Below are 17,989 nucleotides of genomic sequence, written 5' to 3' on the forward strand. Positions count from 1 at the left end.
ATGGTATCCCACATAATGAGTGTTAAAAGGGGGGACAAATCTGTCCTCCAGACTGGTCAGTTCCTATCTGCAGCTAGACAGCTTGGCAGGAGCCATTTATTGAACAGAAATTTAACCTCGATAAGGATAAGAATTTCGGGATGACGTTTCAGAAGAATGTTTTTAATCCTTGTAGTATTGGATGATCCAGGCTTTAGTGTCAGGAGTCAGTGTGTAGAGGTGAGGAATTACTGTGCACATACTTTCAATGATCAGATCCTTGTGTGATAATTATTCCATACATGACTTCTTTTAATGTTGTCAGCAAATAGTTCTCGGAATGTCCTACAGCCAATCCGTCATGTATAAGCAGCTCAACAACTTATCAAGCGAAAATCAAAGCGCTTCAGGATTAAAACTTACCGCTACTAGACCATTGTGTCCTGTAATAAAAGGAAAGGGAAAAAAATGTAATACAATTTTTTTTTACTCTTTTCATAAACATTTGAAAAAATGGAATTCCAGGAATTAGACGCTGTAGTTGGGCCAACATGCACCCCCCCCCAACCCCTCCCCCTCCCCCACCAAGAACCCTGCACTACAATGGTTAAATGCTTGTTTATTCCAGGGGTGCAGAAATAAAGTGTAATATCTATCTTTCTACATTCACAGGTCAAGCACGGAAGCACCTGAGTGGAACCCATCCTGTTATACCGCTGTATGGTCTTGGCCGCCATGCTGCAGCTCAGTTTCAGGGTCTTGGCAATCTACTTATAGCCTAGGCCATCTTTATTTAGAGCAAAAATTCTTTTTTTCAGATCCTCAGAGAGTTCTTTGCCATGAGGTGCCATGGTGAACTTCCAGTGACCAGTATGAGAGAGTGAGAGCGATAACACCAAATTTAACACACCTGCTCCCCATTCACATCTGAGACCTAGCGAGTCACATGACACCGGGGAGGGAAAAAGGCTTATTGGGGCCCAATTTGGACATTTATACTAACACATATACTAATGTGCCACAAACAGGAAGTTAATATCACCAACCATTCTCATTCTCATCCATATAAATAGCCCACCCTGTACATACTATCAAGTGACCCCGGATAGTATGTCGGTGTGATTACGACAGCTTGTTTCATTTTCCAAGTACCACCAGTAAAGTGCAGCAACCCTGTTCTAGGTGTGGAAATTCCTTCCTTCCTCCCGACATAACAGCTGGGAATGTCGGGAGGAAGCCTCTGGCATGAAGTGGGACACTAGATGGTGGCCGTAACACCCTCAGCAAGAAGGTCATTGTCCTAGCAAGGAGAGGAGCGGGGCAGAGACTTGTACTCTTGGCACCAACATCTAGCCAATAGACATGTGCACAGACGAAAAATGTGTTAGTTTTCGTTTCATTTGTTTTTTTCAGAAATCCGAAAATTCGGAAATTTAAATATTAAAAAAATCAGAAATGTGGTGGGTGCCCTAGTGGTCGTTTCTGTACTCTCCCTTTCTGGTCTCCTGGAAGTATGTATTGTCTGGGTGATCTGATGGCTGGAGTGCAGTAGAGGTCCTTTTAGTATTACTGCAAGACTTTCTTGTATTTCTGTTTTTTCCTTTTTTGTGTATACCGTATTTATCGCGGTATAACGCGCTCCCGCATATACCGCGCACCCCTAAAGTTGCCCCGAATCCTGTGGAAAAAAAGATTTTTTGTACTTACAGTTTTGGTGTCTTGCGCGGCGTCCATCGGCGGCCTCGTCGGGTCCGGCGTCCGCCTGCGGCTTCGGGTGTCCTCTTCGTCGGGTCCGGTGTCCGTCTGCGGCTTCGGGTGTCCTCTTCGTCGGGTCCGGCGTCCTCGCGTCCTCCCCGCTCGTTTCCCGCGCCGAGTTTGAATACTGCGCCGACATATACAGAGCGCAGTACACTCGTGTATTGTCGGCAATGCTCGGCAACTCTCGCGCTGACGTCCTGTACGTCCAGGACATGAGCGCGGAAGGAGCCGAGACTGCCCGACTATACCCGAGTGTACTGCGCTCGGTATATGTCGGCGCAGTATTTAAAACTCGGCGTGGGAAAGCGGGTATCGGCGTATACCGTGCACCCACGATTTTGCCCTGATTTTCAGGGCAAAAAAGTGCGCGGTATACGCCGATAAATACGGTAGTATGTTTATGCTAACAAATGTCATCTGTTGGTGATCTTATTGTGTATGTAGATCTGTTGTTGACTGTGTCAGCTATTTATTTTTACGATTATATGTACTGTCTGTACAATAATTGTTTTGTTCTATAAAGAACCCCTGTTTGTTAAAAAAAAAAAATCAGAAATGTGAAAGTTTGTAAATTTCCAAAAATCCGAAGATTTGAAAATCCGAAAATAAGAAAAAAAATCTAAAGATTGGAATAACTAAATAATAAGAACTAATTGTTAAATTTTAAGTATTGGAATTTCCTTTCAAATTTATCTGTTTGTGAATGTAATGAATGAAAATTTATCTGAAGTTACTAATTATGAGAAATAATGAATGCCGCATCTAAACAAATGGAATGGAACAAATTAATAATAAATCATAAAAAGATTTTATAATTATTATTATTGTTATTTATTATTAATTTGTTACGTTATATTCGTTTTAGATACGGCATTCGTTATTTTGGATAATTCCTAACTTCGGATAATTTCGTATTCGTTACGTTCACGAACAGCCAAATTTGAAAGGAAATTCTAAAATCCTTAAATAAGAATGAAAATCCAACAATTCAAAAGAACAAAAATCCGAAAAGAAGAACGAAAATATGAAAATTCTAAAACCCGAAAATTTGAAAATCTGAAATAATAACCAACTATCTAGATAGTTGGTTATTATTTCAGATTTTCAAATTTTCGGGTTTTCAAATTTTCGTTCTTATTTTCAGATTTTTGTTCTTTAGAATTTTTGGATTTTCTTTCTTATGTAAGGATTTTTGAATTTCCTTTCAGTTCCTTTACGAACTATTAAATTCTAAGTACTGTAATTTCCTTTCAAATTTGGCTGTTAGTGAGTGCAACGAATACAAATTTATCCGAAGTTACAAATTATCCGAAAAAACGAATGGCATATCTAAATGAATGGTATGTAACAAATTAATAATTATAAAAAAAAAATATTATTTATTAATAATTTGTTCCATTCCATTTGTTTAGATGCGGCATTCATATTTCTGATAATTAGTAACTTCAGATAAATTTGTATTTATTACATGCACTAACAGCCAAATTTGAAAGTAAATTCCAATACCAATAATTGAATAGTTAGTAATAGTTAAATTATTATTAGTTAGTGACTATTTCAGATTGAAAAATGTTCATATTTTCGTTATTATTTTAAAATGTTTCTTCTTTTGAATTTTCGGATTTTCATTATTTTTTTTCGGATTTTCGAATGTCCGAGTTTTCGAATTTCCAAAAGTTTCGAATTTGAAAATCCCAAAATTTGAAAACTTTAAAATAAGAAAGAAAATCCGAAAATTCGAAATAACTAACCAACTAATAACTAATTACATTTTAGGTATTCGATTTTCCTTTAACTACTTGCCGACCAGCCGCCGCAGTTATACAGCAGCAGGTCGGCTCCCCTGCGCGAGAACCCGTAGCTATACGTCGGCTCTCGAAGCGGACACTCATCCCCGTCTCCCGTGCACGTGCCCGGCGGGCGCGATTGCTCGTTACAGAGCGAGGACCGGGAGCTGTGTGTGTAAACACACAGCTTTTGGTCCTGTCAGGGGAGAAATGCCTGACCATCTGTTCATACAATGTATGAACAGCAATCATTCATTTCCCCTAGTGAGGCCACCCCTCCCACAGTTAGAACACACCCAGGGAACATACTTAACCCCTTCCCCGCCCCCTAATGTTGACCCCTTCACTGCCAGTGGCATTTTTATAGTAATCCAATGCATTTTTATAGCACTGATCGCTATAAAAATGCCATTGGTCCCAAAACTGTGTCAAAAGTGTCCGCCATAATGTCGCAGTACCGAAAAAAAAATCGCTGATCGCCGCCATTACTAGTAAAAAAAAAATATTAATAAAAATGACATAAAACTACCCCCTATTTTGTAAACGCTATAACTTTTGCGCAAATCAATAAACGTTTATTGCGCTTTTTTTTTACGAAAAATATGTAGAAGAATACGTATCGGCCTAAACTGACTTTTTTTTATATATTTTTGGGGGATATTTATTATGGTAAAAAGCAAAAAAATATTTTTTTTTCAAAATTGTCGCTCTATTTTTGTTTATAGCGGAAAAACTAAAAAGCGCAGAGGTGATCAAATACCACCAAAACAAAGCTCTATTTGTGAAAAAAAAAAAGGACGCCAATTTTGTTTGGGAGCCACGTCGCATGACCGTGCAGTTAAAGCGACGCAGTGCCGAATCGCAAACAGTGCTCTGGTCTTTGACCAGCAATATGGTCCGGGGTAAAGTGGTAAAAATGTGGCTGTTAAATTTGGCAAATTTCCGGATTTTCTGAATTTTTGAAAACTCTAAAATTAGGCAATTCGGAAATTCAGATATTTCCGAATTTACTCATTTGTTGAAATTTTTAAAAAAACGAATTCGGAACTAAACGAATTGCACATGTCTACTAGCCAATCGCAATCTCCTACTTACGACCTCACCAATCAGGTGTTAACAGACACCTTTTAAAACAATGGGGTTTTAGTGTCTTTAGACGTTGAGCTACAATGTGAATGGGACCCAACACTCCCGGGATGTACAATGCAGGACTACCACTGGTTGAGCGGCAAAGAAGACCAGCCATACAGTTGGAAAAGACGTCTGCAGTGAGGTATGTGACAATATTTATTACCCCCGTAAAGAAAAAAAGCAAAATTAACCCCTGCAGGTGAGGGGAGTGGGTAACTGCAAGGTGAATTTTTTTTTGTTGGTTGACTGGGGTTAAATTTTACCGACTGGTCCATACAAAGGAAGTCGGTGGTAATTCAGCCCAACATTTTGGGCCAGATCAACGTACCTTGGCGCATCTATACGTCCGGTCGGCGTAGCATATCTCAGATACACTACGCCGCCTTAACTTACAGCGTATTTTCCGTATCCTGAAAGAATTTTCGCCGTAAGTTAAGGTGGCGTAATGTAACTGTGTCGGCGTAAGGCCACGCAATTCAAATGGATAAGATGTGGGCGTGTTGTATGGTAATTCCTATTGACCCCACGTAAATGACGTTTACGTCCGTGGGGGTATCCCAGTGCGCATGCTCGAAATCACGCCGCAAATAGTCAATGCTTTCAACGTGAATGTAATTTACGCAAAGCCCTATTCGCGAACGTTTTACGCAAACGACGGAAAATTTGACGCTGGCTCGACGTCCATACTTAACATTGCGTACGCCTCATAGAGCAGGGGTAACGTTACGCTGAAAAAAGCCTTACGTAAACAACGTTAAAAAAAAGCGCCGGGCAGACGTACGTTTGTGGATTGGCGTATCTAGCTAATTTTCATACTCGACGCGGAAATCGACGGAAGCGCCACCTAGCAGCCAGCGTAAATATGCACCTAAGATCCAACGGCGTACTAAGACGTACGCCAGTCGGATCGAGCCCACATTCAGTCGTATCTTGTTTTGTGGATACAAAATAAAGATACGACGGGGGATCGTAGAAATTACGCGGCGTATCAATAGATAGATACGCCGGCGTAATTTCTTTGTGGATCTGGGCCCTGGTATTCGCAGTAACAATGCGATATTTGAATATTTTGGCTAAAGCCACGGCCCCCTCATCAATCCCTGAACGCGAGCCATGTTGTTACCGTGAAATGTTGCGCCGTCCTGACTGTGGTGCCGCAACTAAAATAATAATTATTGCCTCTCTCGGAGTTTGTAATCTAATTGAGAAATACACGCACTACCCAATGTAATACAAGTGCCGTCTAATGTAATAAAACTGGTCAGCACTGAGCAAATTAGAAATTGGAATGCAAATGTAGGAAGAGAATAATTCATAACTGGAACAATCCAATATTCTTCTTCTTAGTAATTTCCATGTCCCTCAACCCCCCCAGGCTCCAGTGTCTGTGCAATGATATTCTTGCTGTGATAGCACTAGTAAGGAAAAATACGGGTCTGTACAGAGCAGATATAGCAGGGGTGTCAAACTCAATTTCATCGTGGGCCGCATGTGCATTACGGTTGTCCTCAAAGGGCCAGTTGAGCAGCACACACACCACCTTACACCAGATCTTAACTAGTTGCCGACCGCGCACCGTCATTATACGGTGGCATGTCGGCTCTCCTGGGCGAGAGCCCGTAGCTATACGGCGGCTCTCTTTGCGGCCACTAGGGGCGCGCGCGCGCCCCCCGCTTGTCCGTGACTCCCGTACAGGTGCCCAGCGGGCGCGATCGCCGCCGGGCACTCGTGATTGCTCGTTACAGAGCGGGGAACAGGAGCTGTGTGTGTAAACACACAGCTCCCGGTCCTGTCAGGGAGAGAAATGCTGATCTTCTATTCATACAATGTATGAACAGAAGATCAGTCATTTCCGATAGTCAGTCCACCCCCCCTACAGTTAGAACACACCCAGGGAACATACTTAACCCCTTCCCCGCCCCCTAGTGTCAACCCCTTCACTGCCAGTGGCATTTTTATAGTAATCCAATGCATTTTTATAGCACTGATTGCTATAAAAATGCCAATGGTCCCAAAAATGTGTCAAAAGTGTCCGAAGTGTCCGCCATAATGTCGCAGTACCGAAAAAAATCGCTGATCGCCGCCATTACTAGTAAAAAACAATATACCAATAAAAATGCCATAAAAATACCCCCTATTTTGTAAACGCTATAACTTTTGCGCAGACCAATCAATAAACGCTTATTGCGATTTTTTTTACGAAAAATAGGTAGAAGAAGAATACGTATCGGCCTAAACTGAGGGAAAAAAATGTTTTTTTATATATTTTTGGGGGATATTTATTATAGCAAAAAGTAAAAAATATAATTTTTTTTCAAAATTGTCGCTCTATTTTTGTTTATAGCGCAAAAACTAAAAACCGCAGAGGTGATCAAATACCACCAAAAGAAAGCTCTATTTGTAGGGAAAACAGGACGCCAATTTTGTTTGGGAGTCACGTCGCACAACCGCGCAATTGTCAGTTAAAGCGACGCAGTCCCGAATCGCAAAAAGTGCTCTGGTCTTTGGGCAGCAATATGGTCCGGGGGTTAAGTGGTTAAGAGTCCCCCACCCTCTCTCTTACATCACAGTTCACCCCACTTACCTTGTGCTGCTGCAGGGAAGAAGCTGGGGGCAGGGCCGATCCTAGGCAGGGTGCACAGGGTGCATTGCACCCAGGCGCCTACAGAGGTGGGGGCGCCGAAGTGCCAGAATTCTCCCCTCCCTCCTTCTTTGTGTCCGTCCAGAACTAGTGTTCTGAGCATAGGTGTGTGTCCGTCCAGAACTGATGTGTGAGCATAGGGCAGCCCGTCCAGCCTGGCAGTGCTCGGGGGAGGGGCCGCTCCTCTTCCTGACATGAGAGTTCTAGTTTTCAGTGGCTGCTGAGTGCTGATGTGCAGGAATGAATTCCTAACACTGGGAGTCTTGGATCCTGCACTCTCTCCACCAACTCCAGTTGGAATGCCATCTCTATCTCAGGCTGCAGAGAGAGAGAATCGAGGTGAGTCACAGTGTTCAGTGTGCTGGCATCCCCAGCATCCCTTTACACATGCTCTGGGCTGCCCCTGCTCTAGATGTTTTATGGCATGATAGATTGCACAGGATACACAGCCCCTGTCCATTCCTGCGCCTAGTCCATCTACAGATGTGATCTATAATGAGATGTTAAGGGGGGGAGTTAGTAAAATGACAACGCCCATGTGGGCGCGCCAGAAATATTTCTGCACCCAGGCGCCTGTGGATCGGCCCTGGCTGGGGGTGGAGCTGGGAAGCAAAAAGTGCAGGGTCTGGAGGAGGATCAGAGGGGGGTTGGAGCCAGCTGAATAGCGAGGCCAGGAGAGGGCGGAGACCAGGGGGTGCTGCAGCTAGATCGGTAGGAGGCACAGAATCAGTAGAAGGAGTTCTGGCCTCCTCTCTGCTGCCAACTGCTAAGATGGTGGCAGATATGAGCCTCTGCAGCTGCACAGAGAAGGGCAGGACCTGGCAGAGGAGATCTGTCCTCCTTTCTGCTGCCGACTGGTGAGACAAGGTGGTGGCAAGAACAAGGAGGCTGTCACAGCTCTTTGGCCCCGTACACACGACAGAGTTTCTCGGCAGAATTCACAGAGAAACTCGGTCAAAACCCGGATTCTGCCGAGAAACTCTGTCGTCTGTACAATTTTGGCTCCATGGAGCCGCCGAGGAGCTCGACGAGAAAATAGAGAACATGTTCTCTATTTTCTCGTTGTTCTATGGGAGAAGGCGGCCCGCCGAGCTCCTCGGCGGCTTCATCCCAAAACTCGACGAGGAACTCGACGTGCTTTGCACGTCGAGTTCCTCGGCCGTGTGTACGGGGCCTAAGAAAGGTGCGAGGGCCAGATGAAATGGCCTGGAGGACGGATTCGGCCCGCGGGCCTTGTGTTTGACACCTGTGGGATATATGTTGCAGAGTACGATTGATAGGTGCAGCGGGCGGAGTCAATCTAGATCAGACGTTGTGTAGTAACAGGAACTGGCTTCTTTATTGGAACATAACCACACAGGGAAAAATGTCACTGCACATGGTAAGAAGAACACACAGCCAGGAAAAAGAAAAACCAACAAGTACATCACTGTGGGACAGGAAATACAACACATCATAGAAAACACATAGCATAGCATATCACTGAGCATTAGCGACATCTTGTGTCCTTTTTCTAAACTGCATTCAATATACAGTAATAGGCTAAGCTGGAGGTTTGTTGTATCTCCAACAATATAGGATCCAGGATCAACCAAACCCACCTTCTCTGAAGAATTCACTTGGAGGCTCCCAGTGGTGTTCTATGACTAATTTCAAATTACAGTATATGGATGTACAGTGGAACCTCGGATTGCGAGAAACGCGGTTAACGAGCGTTTCGCATGTGAGTGTTTTCTCGCGAAACGAGCAGGATTCAAGCCAAAGCGGTGTGCAGTACAGCTGTTGGCCTGAGGTTGGGAGGCGCCGGAGCCATTCAGAAATGCTCAGAAATACTCAGGGCTAGATTCAGCATTGATTTACGCCGGCGTATCTATAGATACGCCGCGTAAATTCAAAGCTGCGCCGGCGTATCTTCTTTCTGTATTCAGAAAGCAAGATACGCCGACATTAGCCTAAGATCCGACTGGCGTAAGTCTCTTACGCCGTCGTATCTTAGGGTGCATATTTACGCTAGCCGCTAGGTGGCGCTTCCGTCGTTTTTGGCGTAGAATATGCAAATGACCTAGATACGCCGATTCACAAATTTACGTACGCCCGGCGCTATTTTTTTACGTCGTTTACGTTAGGCTTTTTCGGCGTAAGGTTGCTCCTGCTATTATGAGGCGTACGCAATGTTAAGTATGGACATCGTTCCCGCGTCAAATTTTTTATTTTTTACGTCGTTTGCGTAAGTCGTTCGCGAATAGGGCTGGACGGAATTTACGTTCACGTCAAAACCAATGACGTCCTTGCGGCGTACTTTGGAGCAATGCACACTGGGAAATTCCACAGACGGCGCATGTTGGGTCACCACCCATTTACATAAAACACGCCCCCTCATACTCATTTGAATTAGGCGCGCTTACGCCGGCCCCATTTACGGTGCGCCGCCGCAACTTACGGAGCAAGTGCTTTGTGAATACTGCACTTGTCCGTGTAAGTTGCGGCGGCGTAGCGTAAATAACATACGCTACGCCCGCACAAACTTACGGCGTGCTACTTGAATCTAGCCCCTAGTTTCCAAGCCTTTCCGAGGTTTGCCGAGGTGTCCTCGGGTCTTTCCGTGTGTTTACGAGGCTCTCCGGCGTCCACCCACCTCTGGCCATATGCAGTATTGCTTGCCATTGAAGTCAATGCAGAACTAATTATTTTCGTTTCCATTGATTTCAATGGGGAAACTGACTTTGATATGTGAGTACTTTGGATTACGAGCATTCTCCTGGAACGGATTATGCTTGTGAGTGAGTGAATAACTTATATAGCGCTACAAATGCGAACCGAATCGCCTCAAGGCGTTTGGTATCCATTTCCCTTCTATTTTGCCTTCAGAAAAGATGGGTCTTGAGTTTCTTTCTGAAGGCCTGGTGATTCTCTTCTGTTCGTAAATGAGATGGTAAGGAGTTCCACAGTTGAGGTCCTTGGACTGCAAATCTTCGTTCTCCTTTGCTCTTGTAGCGGGCCTTGGGGATTTGTAGTCGATTTTGGTTGGCTGTTCGAAGCACGCGATTGGGGTTGTGGTAATTTATTTTCCCACATAGATATTGGAGGGGCGATGCCTTGTACACACTTGTGCGTCAGGCAGAGGGCCTTGAATGTGATTCGGTCCTTGGTGGGCAGCCAATGGAGGGACCTCAGGGTGGGGGAAATCGATTCCCAGGGTTTTTTGCCTGTTACCGGTCGTGCTGCCGTGTTCTGGACGACTTGCAGACGGGCAATCTGGTAATCCGAGGTTCCACTGTAGTACCATCCTAGGTAGGTGCTAGGAAAGTCAGATAAGTATGCTGCTGCCAGACTAATACACTTTACTAACTGATCCGTGACTGCTGCCCCTCTCTGCCAATCCCATCACTAGCTGTCACTAGCCCAACGTATACAATTCTAAATACGAACCACAACATACAAGGCAATCCACAACATCGCCCCCCAGCTACATCACCAACCTCATCTGCAGATATTGCCCAAATCGTCCTCTCTGCACCTCCCAGGACCTCCTGTCCTCTAGCTCTCTTGTTACCTTCTCCTGTGCTCACCTCCAAGACTTCTCCAGAGCTTCTCCCATCCTTTGGAACTCCCTGACCTAGTATGTCCAGTCAGATCCGCCTCCTACCCTGTCCTACCCTGTCCACCTTTAGGCAATCCCTGAAAACTCACTTTTCTTGATCATACATCATGGGACACAGAGCCTTAATTACTTAATGGGTTATGTAGTCACCACAGGTGATTAGACACTGGAAAATACAATTAGAATTGAGTTCCTCCATTATATAGCCCCTCCCAAATGGAGAGTACCTCAGTTTTTTCGACGGTGTTAAGGTGGTTGGTCACGTTCAACATGCTCTTTTGATGGTCTGGCTTGCGACTTTGCAGTCGCTAAAGATGCAGGTGCAATATTGTTGAGGCGTCTGGGCCCTCTGTTTCCTCTTTTGGGTCTCGGAAATCCCTGCAGGCTGCATGCGTCTTTCCAGTTCATCCTGGCATCAATAGACATCAAATGTATACATGTATATCTACATGTGCCAATATTTCCCGCTCACCAAAGGTTTCTAAGGTTTGCGGTGGATCAGCGCCACTTTCAGTTTGTGGCCCTTCCTTTCGGGCTGGCTACAGCACCTCGCGTGTTCACAAAGATACTGGCCCCGGCCCTAGCAAGGCTAAGGGCACAAGGCATAGCAGTAACAGCCTACCTGGACGATCTGTTGATCATAGATCAGTCTGCCGCACACTTGGGCCACAATATGCACAGAACAGTGGAATATTTAGAGTACCTAGGCTGGGTCCTCAATCTGAAGAAATCTTCCTTGCAGCCTCAAAAAAGGCTAGAGTACTTGGTCATAATTATAAACACGTCCCTAAACAAGGTATTACTTCCCAAGCCGAAGGCAAAAGCCATAGGAGACTTGGTCCGAGTGGTAAAGGCAAAAAGAAGGCCTTCCATCCGTCTATGCATGAGATTATTGGGAAAGATGGTAGCCTCATTCAAGGCTGTCCCTTACGCCCAGTTTCACTCAAGACCGTTACAGGGCGGAATTCTGTCTGCTTGGAACAAAGATGTTCAGGCCCTGGATCTTCCTATGATCTTATCTCCAGGGGTTCGCCAGAGCCTCAATTGGTGGTTGCTCCCCCAAAATCTGTCAGAAGGAAAATCCTGCAATCCAGTTACCTGGAAAGTGGTGACCACAGATGCCAGCCTTCTGGGCTGGGGTTCAGTGCTAGAAGAAGCATCTGTCCAGGGGAAGTGGTCCATGGCCGAAAAGCTCCTACCCATCAACATATTTAGGCAATTCATTTTGCCCTCAAAGTTTGGTCTTACAGACTGCAAGGCTGGCCTGTTCGGGTTCAGTCTGACAATGCTACGGCCGTAGCCTATATCAATCACCAAGGAGGCACTGGAAGTCTGGACCCCCAAAAAGAGGTGAATCACATCTTGGCCTGGGCAGAAAGGCATATTCCTCGCCTATCTGCGGTCTTCATTCCAGGGGTAGAAAATTGGCAGGCGGATTTTTTAAGCCGCCAGCAACTGAGTCCAGGAGGATGGTCTCCCCCCCCGACATGTTTCAGATCATATGTCAGAAATGGGGAGCCCAAGATGTGGACCTGTTGGCTTCCAGGTACAACGCAAAACTGGACAGCTTTGTGTCAAGAAAAAGAGATCCTTATGCTCAAGGCTCAGATGCCCTGACAATCTCATGGGATCAGTATTCCCTGATTTATGTGTTCCCTCCAGTTCCGCTTCTCCCACGATTCCTTCAGAGAGTTAAAAAGGGAAGGAAAGTCTGTGTTTTTGGTCACCCCGGCTTGGCCCAGGAGACCCTGGTACACAGAAGTCGTAAGGACAGCAGTAGGAAGACCTTGGGTTCTTCTATTAGGCCCAGACCTACTATGGCAGGGTCCAACATTCCATCCTGCCTTACAAAGTCTAAATTTGACGGTTCGGCTGTTGAGACCCACATTCTGAGGAAACGTGGGCTCTCAGGGCCAGTCCTATCCACTCTGGTTAATGTTAGGAAGCCGGCCTCCAGGCTCATCTACTACAGAATCTGGAAGGCATATGTTTCCTGGTGTGAACCCAGAAAGTGGCATCCTAGGAAGTTTATAACACACGAAAAATTCTCCTGCGCTCTGGTGTTTTCCGCTAAAGGGCAACTTAGTCCAATTTCAAGACAAAGTCTATAATCTTGCAGCCCTCCTCATGGAAATTGAAAGGAGGGCGCACGGACCTTGTGCATTACCATTTAAAAGGATTTTTTTAAATAATAAGGGGGGGGGGGACTTCACTCGGCTGTGCCTGTGTGACATCCGGGATCACACAGACAGGCAGCCCGTGGCCGCAAGAGGAGGGAATGGTAAGTGCAGCGGCATGGGCGTCCGCTGAACTTTTTTTAGAGGGGGCATCATTTTAAGGTCATCCATGCTCGGTCCCTTTTTGACATTGTCACAAATATTTTTTTCCTCTCTGTTAATGTGCCGCTGCGCTGATCTGAGGTACTGAAGGGGGGGCTGCACTGAACAGGAGGGCTACACTGAACGAGGGAGCTACACTGAAGGGGGAGCTGCACTGAATGGGGGGGGGGGCTACACTGAACAGGGGGGAGGCGACACTGAAGGGGGGGCTACTCTGAAGGGGGGCTACACTGAAGGGGGGTCTGCACTGAAGGGGTGGATACACTGAAGGGGTGAATACACTGAAGGGGTGAATACACTGAAGGGGTGTCTGCACTGAAGGGGGGTCTGTATAACATGCAGGGGGTCCAGAGCTGCAGGGTTCTGTGTAATGTAAAGGGGTCCAGTGATGCAGGGTGCTGTGTAATGTAAAGGGGTCCAGAGGCGCAGGGTGCTGTGTAATGTAAAGGGGTCCAGAGGCGCAGGGTGCTGTGTAATGTAAAGGGGTGCAAGGTGTTGTGTAATGTAAAGGGGTCCAGAGGTGCAGGGTGCTGTGTAATGTAAAGGGGTGCAGGGGGCTGTGTAATGTAAAGGGGTCCAGAGATGCAGGGTGCTGTGTAATGTAAAGGGGTCCAGAGGTGCAGGGTGCTGTGTAATGTAAAGGGGTCCACGGCGCAGGGTGCTGTGTAATGTAAAGGGGTGCAGGGGGCTGTGTAATGTAAAGGGGTCCAGAGATGCAGGGGGCTGTGTAATGTAAAGGGGTCCAGAGGCGCAGGGTGCTGTGTAATGTAAAGGGGTGCAGGGGGCTGTGTAATGTAAAGGGGTCCAGAGATGCAGGGGGCTGTGTAATATAAAGGGGTTCAGAGATGCAGGGTGCTGTGTAATGTAAAGTTAAGTTAAAACAAATTATTTGTTACAAATGTTTTTTTCCTCTTTGTGTATGTTTAGGTGAGGGGGGGGGCGCCACAGGATTAGCTCGCGCAGGGCGCCTGAACACCTAAGGCCGGCCCTGATCAGTGGATATTTGTAGCTCTGATCGCTGTATAAATGTCACTGGTCCCAAAAAAGTGTCAAAAGTGTCCGATCTGTCCGCCGCAATGTCACAGTCCCGCTAACAATCGCTGATCGCCGCCACTACTAGTAAACAAAAATACATATATATATAATAATGCCATAAATCTATCCCCTATCTTGTAGACGATATAACTTTAGCGCAAACCAGTCAATATATACGCTTATTGTGATTTTTTTTAACAAAAATATGTAGAAGAATATATATTGACCTAAACTTTAATTTATTTATTTTTGGATATTTATTACGTTGCAAGCTCCATGACCGTGCCTGCGGGACCTGTGGACTCGATGTCTGCCGGTGTCCCGTGATCGGGTCACAGAGCTAAAGAACGGGAAGATGTCAGTGTAAACACCACATCTCCTCGTTCTTCCTAGTGACATGTCACCGATCATCGGGAACAACGATCAAGGACGTGTCATGGAAAGCCACGCCCCCTAACAGTTAAAAGCACTCCCTAGGTCACACTTAATCCCTTCAATGCTAGTGTCATTTGTACAGTAATCAGTGCATTTTTAAAGCACTGATGGCTGTAAAAATGACAATGGTCCCAAAATAGTGTTAAAAGTGTCCGATGTGTCTGCGATATTATTGCAGTCACGATAAAAATTGCTGATCGCCGCCATTACTAGTAAAAAAAAGAATATTAATAAAAATGCCATAAAACTATCCCCTATTTTGTAGACACTATGGGCCAGATTCACAAAGAGTTACGCCGGCGTATCAGTAGATACGCCGACGTAACTCGGAATCTAAGCCCGTCGTATGTTTAAGTGTATTCTCAAACTGAGATACACTTAAACATGCCTAAGATACGACGGCCTGCGCCGTCGTATCTTAGGGTGCAATATTTACGCTGACCGCTAGGTGGCGCTTCCATTGCGGTCGGCGTAGAATATGCAAATGAGTCGTTACGCCGATTCACGAACGTACGCTTGCCCGTCCCAGTAAATTTACGCCGTTTCCGTAAGAGATACGCGGCGTAAAGATAAACATGCCCCCTAGGTGGCGTATCCAATGTTAAGTATGGCCATCGTTCCCGCATGGCAATTTAAAAATTTTACGTCGTTTGCGTAAGTCGTCCATGAATGGCGCTGGACGCCATTTATGTTCACGCCTAAACCAATGACGTCCTTGCGACGTCATTTACCGCAATGCACTTCGTGAAATTTTAGGGACGGCGCATGCGCAGTACGTTCGGCGCAGGAACGAGCCTAATTTAAATGATCCACGCCCCCTACCTGGATCATTTGAATTAGGCGGGCTTGCGCTGGAGGATGTACGTTACGCCGCCGCAACTTTACAGGCAAGTGCTTTGTAATGTAATGTAAATGCGATACATTACGCCACCGCAGATCTACGTGAATCTGCCCCTATAACCTTTGCGCAAACCAATTAATAAATGCTTATTGTGATTTTTTTTTTACCAAAAATATGTAGAAGAATACGTATCGACCTAAACTGAGGAAAACATTTTTTTTTATATATTTTTGGGGATATTTATTATAGCAAAAAACAAAAAATAGATTTAAAAAAAAAAAACAATAAAAAAATAATTAAACACAATCGATGCCAATCAGTGCCCACAAATGGGCACTGACTGGCAACATGGGCTCTGACTGAAATGATGCCCAGCAGTGCCACCCCTCAGTGTCCATCAGTGCCACCCAGCGTCCATCAGTGCCACCTCTTAGTGCCCACCTGTGCCACCCATAAGTACCCATCAGTGCCACCCATAAGTACCCATCAGTGCCACCAAAGAGTGCCCATCAGTGCCGCCTATGAGTGCCCATCAGTGCCGCCTATGAGTGCCCATCAGTGCAGCATACCAGCGCCGCCTATCGGTGCCCATCAGTGCCGCTTCTCGGTGCCCATCAGTGCCGCCTCATCAGTGCCCATTATTTAAGAAGAAAACTTAATTTTACAAAAAAAAATTACAGAAAAAAATAAAAACTGTGGGCCAGATCCACAAAAACAAGTGTATATTTAGGCATCCGCCGTAAATAAGAGTGGCTCCTAGGGTATCCACAAAGAACTTGCTCCCATATGCGGGCCGGCGTAACGTAAATCTGCCGGCGTAAGCCCGCGTAATTCAAAGCAGGCTTGGAGTGGGCGTGTTGTATGGTAATCTGGTATGACCCCACGTAATTGACGCTTTTTACGAACGGCGCATGCGCCGTCCGTGGACGTATCCCAGTGCGCATGCGTGAAATCACGTCGCAAATAGTCAATGCTTTCGACGTGAACGTAACTTTCGCAAAGCCCTATTCGCAAACGATTTATGCAAATGACGTAAACGACGGAAAATTCGACGCTGTCCCGACGTCCATACCCAACATTGCGTACGCCTCATAGAGGCAGGGGTAATGTTATGCCGAAAAAAGCCTTACGCAAACGATGTAAAAAAATGCGCCTGGCGGACGTACGTTTGAGAATCGGCGTATCTAGCTAATTTGCATACTCTACGCGGAAATCAACGGAAGCGCCACCTAGCGGCCAGCGTAAATATGCACCTAAGATCCGACGGCGTACTAAGACGTACGTCGGTCGGATCTACCCCACATTCAGGCGGATCTTGTTTTGTGGATACAAAACAAAGATACGACGGCGCATCGTAGAACTTACGTAGCGTATCAATAGATACGCCGCCGTAAGTTCTTTGTGGAGGGAAGACAGGGGGAGGGAAGACAGCACATTACATGGTAAGACCCACCCCCTCGAAAATAAGCCCTACTGTATCTTTCGTTGCCAAAATTAATATAAGATCCGGGGCTTATTATCGGGGAAACACGGTGAACATTTCCCAGCTCTCTGCACACAAATCTAGGAGAGGAGATCCAGAAAAATTCCCCGAAATGTCTTACCTCCTCCAATGATCACAGCGTCATATTTCAGCTTCAGCTGTCCTGTGATTTTGGAGTAAGCTCTTGGGCCGAGGGATCGGGTTTGCTTCATACATTGCCTGCCCACACCGGTCATCTTCACACAGAGAAATGTGCAGCTCTTTCCAGATGATGTTCCCTTCTGCTCGGACTGGGAAGTGAACTTTGTTCATAACCTGAAATGTTCCCGTAGTAGAGTTTATGGCAGAGATTCTGTACAGTAATCATTACATAAGCAGATCTGGAAATAGAACTCTGGATTGGCTCAGTGAGGCTTAGGAATTTGTACCCCATCCTGGGTTAGATTCTTGGAAAAGCTTGCCTTCGAAGAAAGAAAAGCTCAATAGGAAACTCCTAATCCTGTGATGAAGAGATTTCTACCGCCAAACTGGTAGAGATCCAAGAACATAGAGAGCAGAGGAAATGTTTTTTTTTGTTAGCATATTGAATCACGTGTCATTCTCAAACATTGATATTATTTAACTCTATTTTTGACAGTTGTACTGAAAACTAAACAAAAAAAAGAGAACAAAAAGAAATGTTAAAAACAAAATTTAAATTTTCGGGTTGTTCGACCAATTGTTGCACTTCCATGATTCTCATCCTCGTTACCGATTGTCCTGCCATACCTAGCCTCTGGGGGCGATATTGCTCATAAAATCTCCAATATAACGCTGGTCTTTTAATCATTTCAACCATGTTGACAGTAGCACTTCCCTTTTGTCTGTGGAGGGGCTAATCAAAATATTTCGTAGACATTGCGGAGTCGGGTCTTACAGATTACATTCCTGAGGGGGGGGAGGGCATCATATCCCCCAGA

The 17,989-nt window shown here is 45.5% G+C and overlaps 1 protein-coding gene across 2 annotated transcripts in view; it reads right to left on the bottom strand.

Annotated features, from left to right (window-relative positions):
* PYROXD2 (pyridine nucleotide-disulphide oxidoreductase domain 2) overlaps positions 1-17,366 on the bottom strand; it is a 93,299-nt gene extending 75,933 nt beyond the window's left edge. Inside the window, exons 1-2 of one of the 2 annotated variants that reach the window (XM_040361283.1) lie at positions 17,152-17,366; positions 403-422 (exon numbers count right to left, since the gene is read on the bottom strand). In XM_040361283.1, coding sequence (XP_040217217.1) covers positions 403-422; positions 17,152-17,266 — 135 coding nt within the window. In that variant the 5' untranslated portion in view covers positions 17,267-17,366. The remainder of the gene's footprint in view (positions 1-402; positions 423-17,151) is intronic. The other variant, XM_040361282.1, reaches the window with a different exon arrangement.
* Between the last annotated feature and the right edge of the window lie 623 nt (positions 17,367-17,989).

This window comes from Rana temporaria, chromosome 8 (genome assembly GCF_905171775.1).
Source record: "Rana temporaria chromosome 8, aRanTem1.1, whole genome shotgun sequence".
NCBI classification, from domain to species: Eukaryota; Metazoa; Chordata; class Amphibia; order Anura; family Ranidae; genus Rana; species Rana temporaria.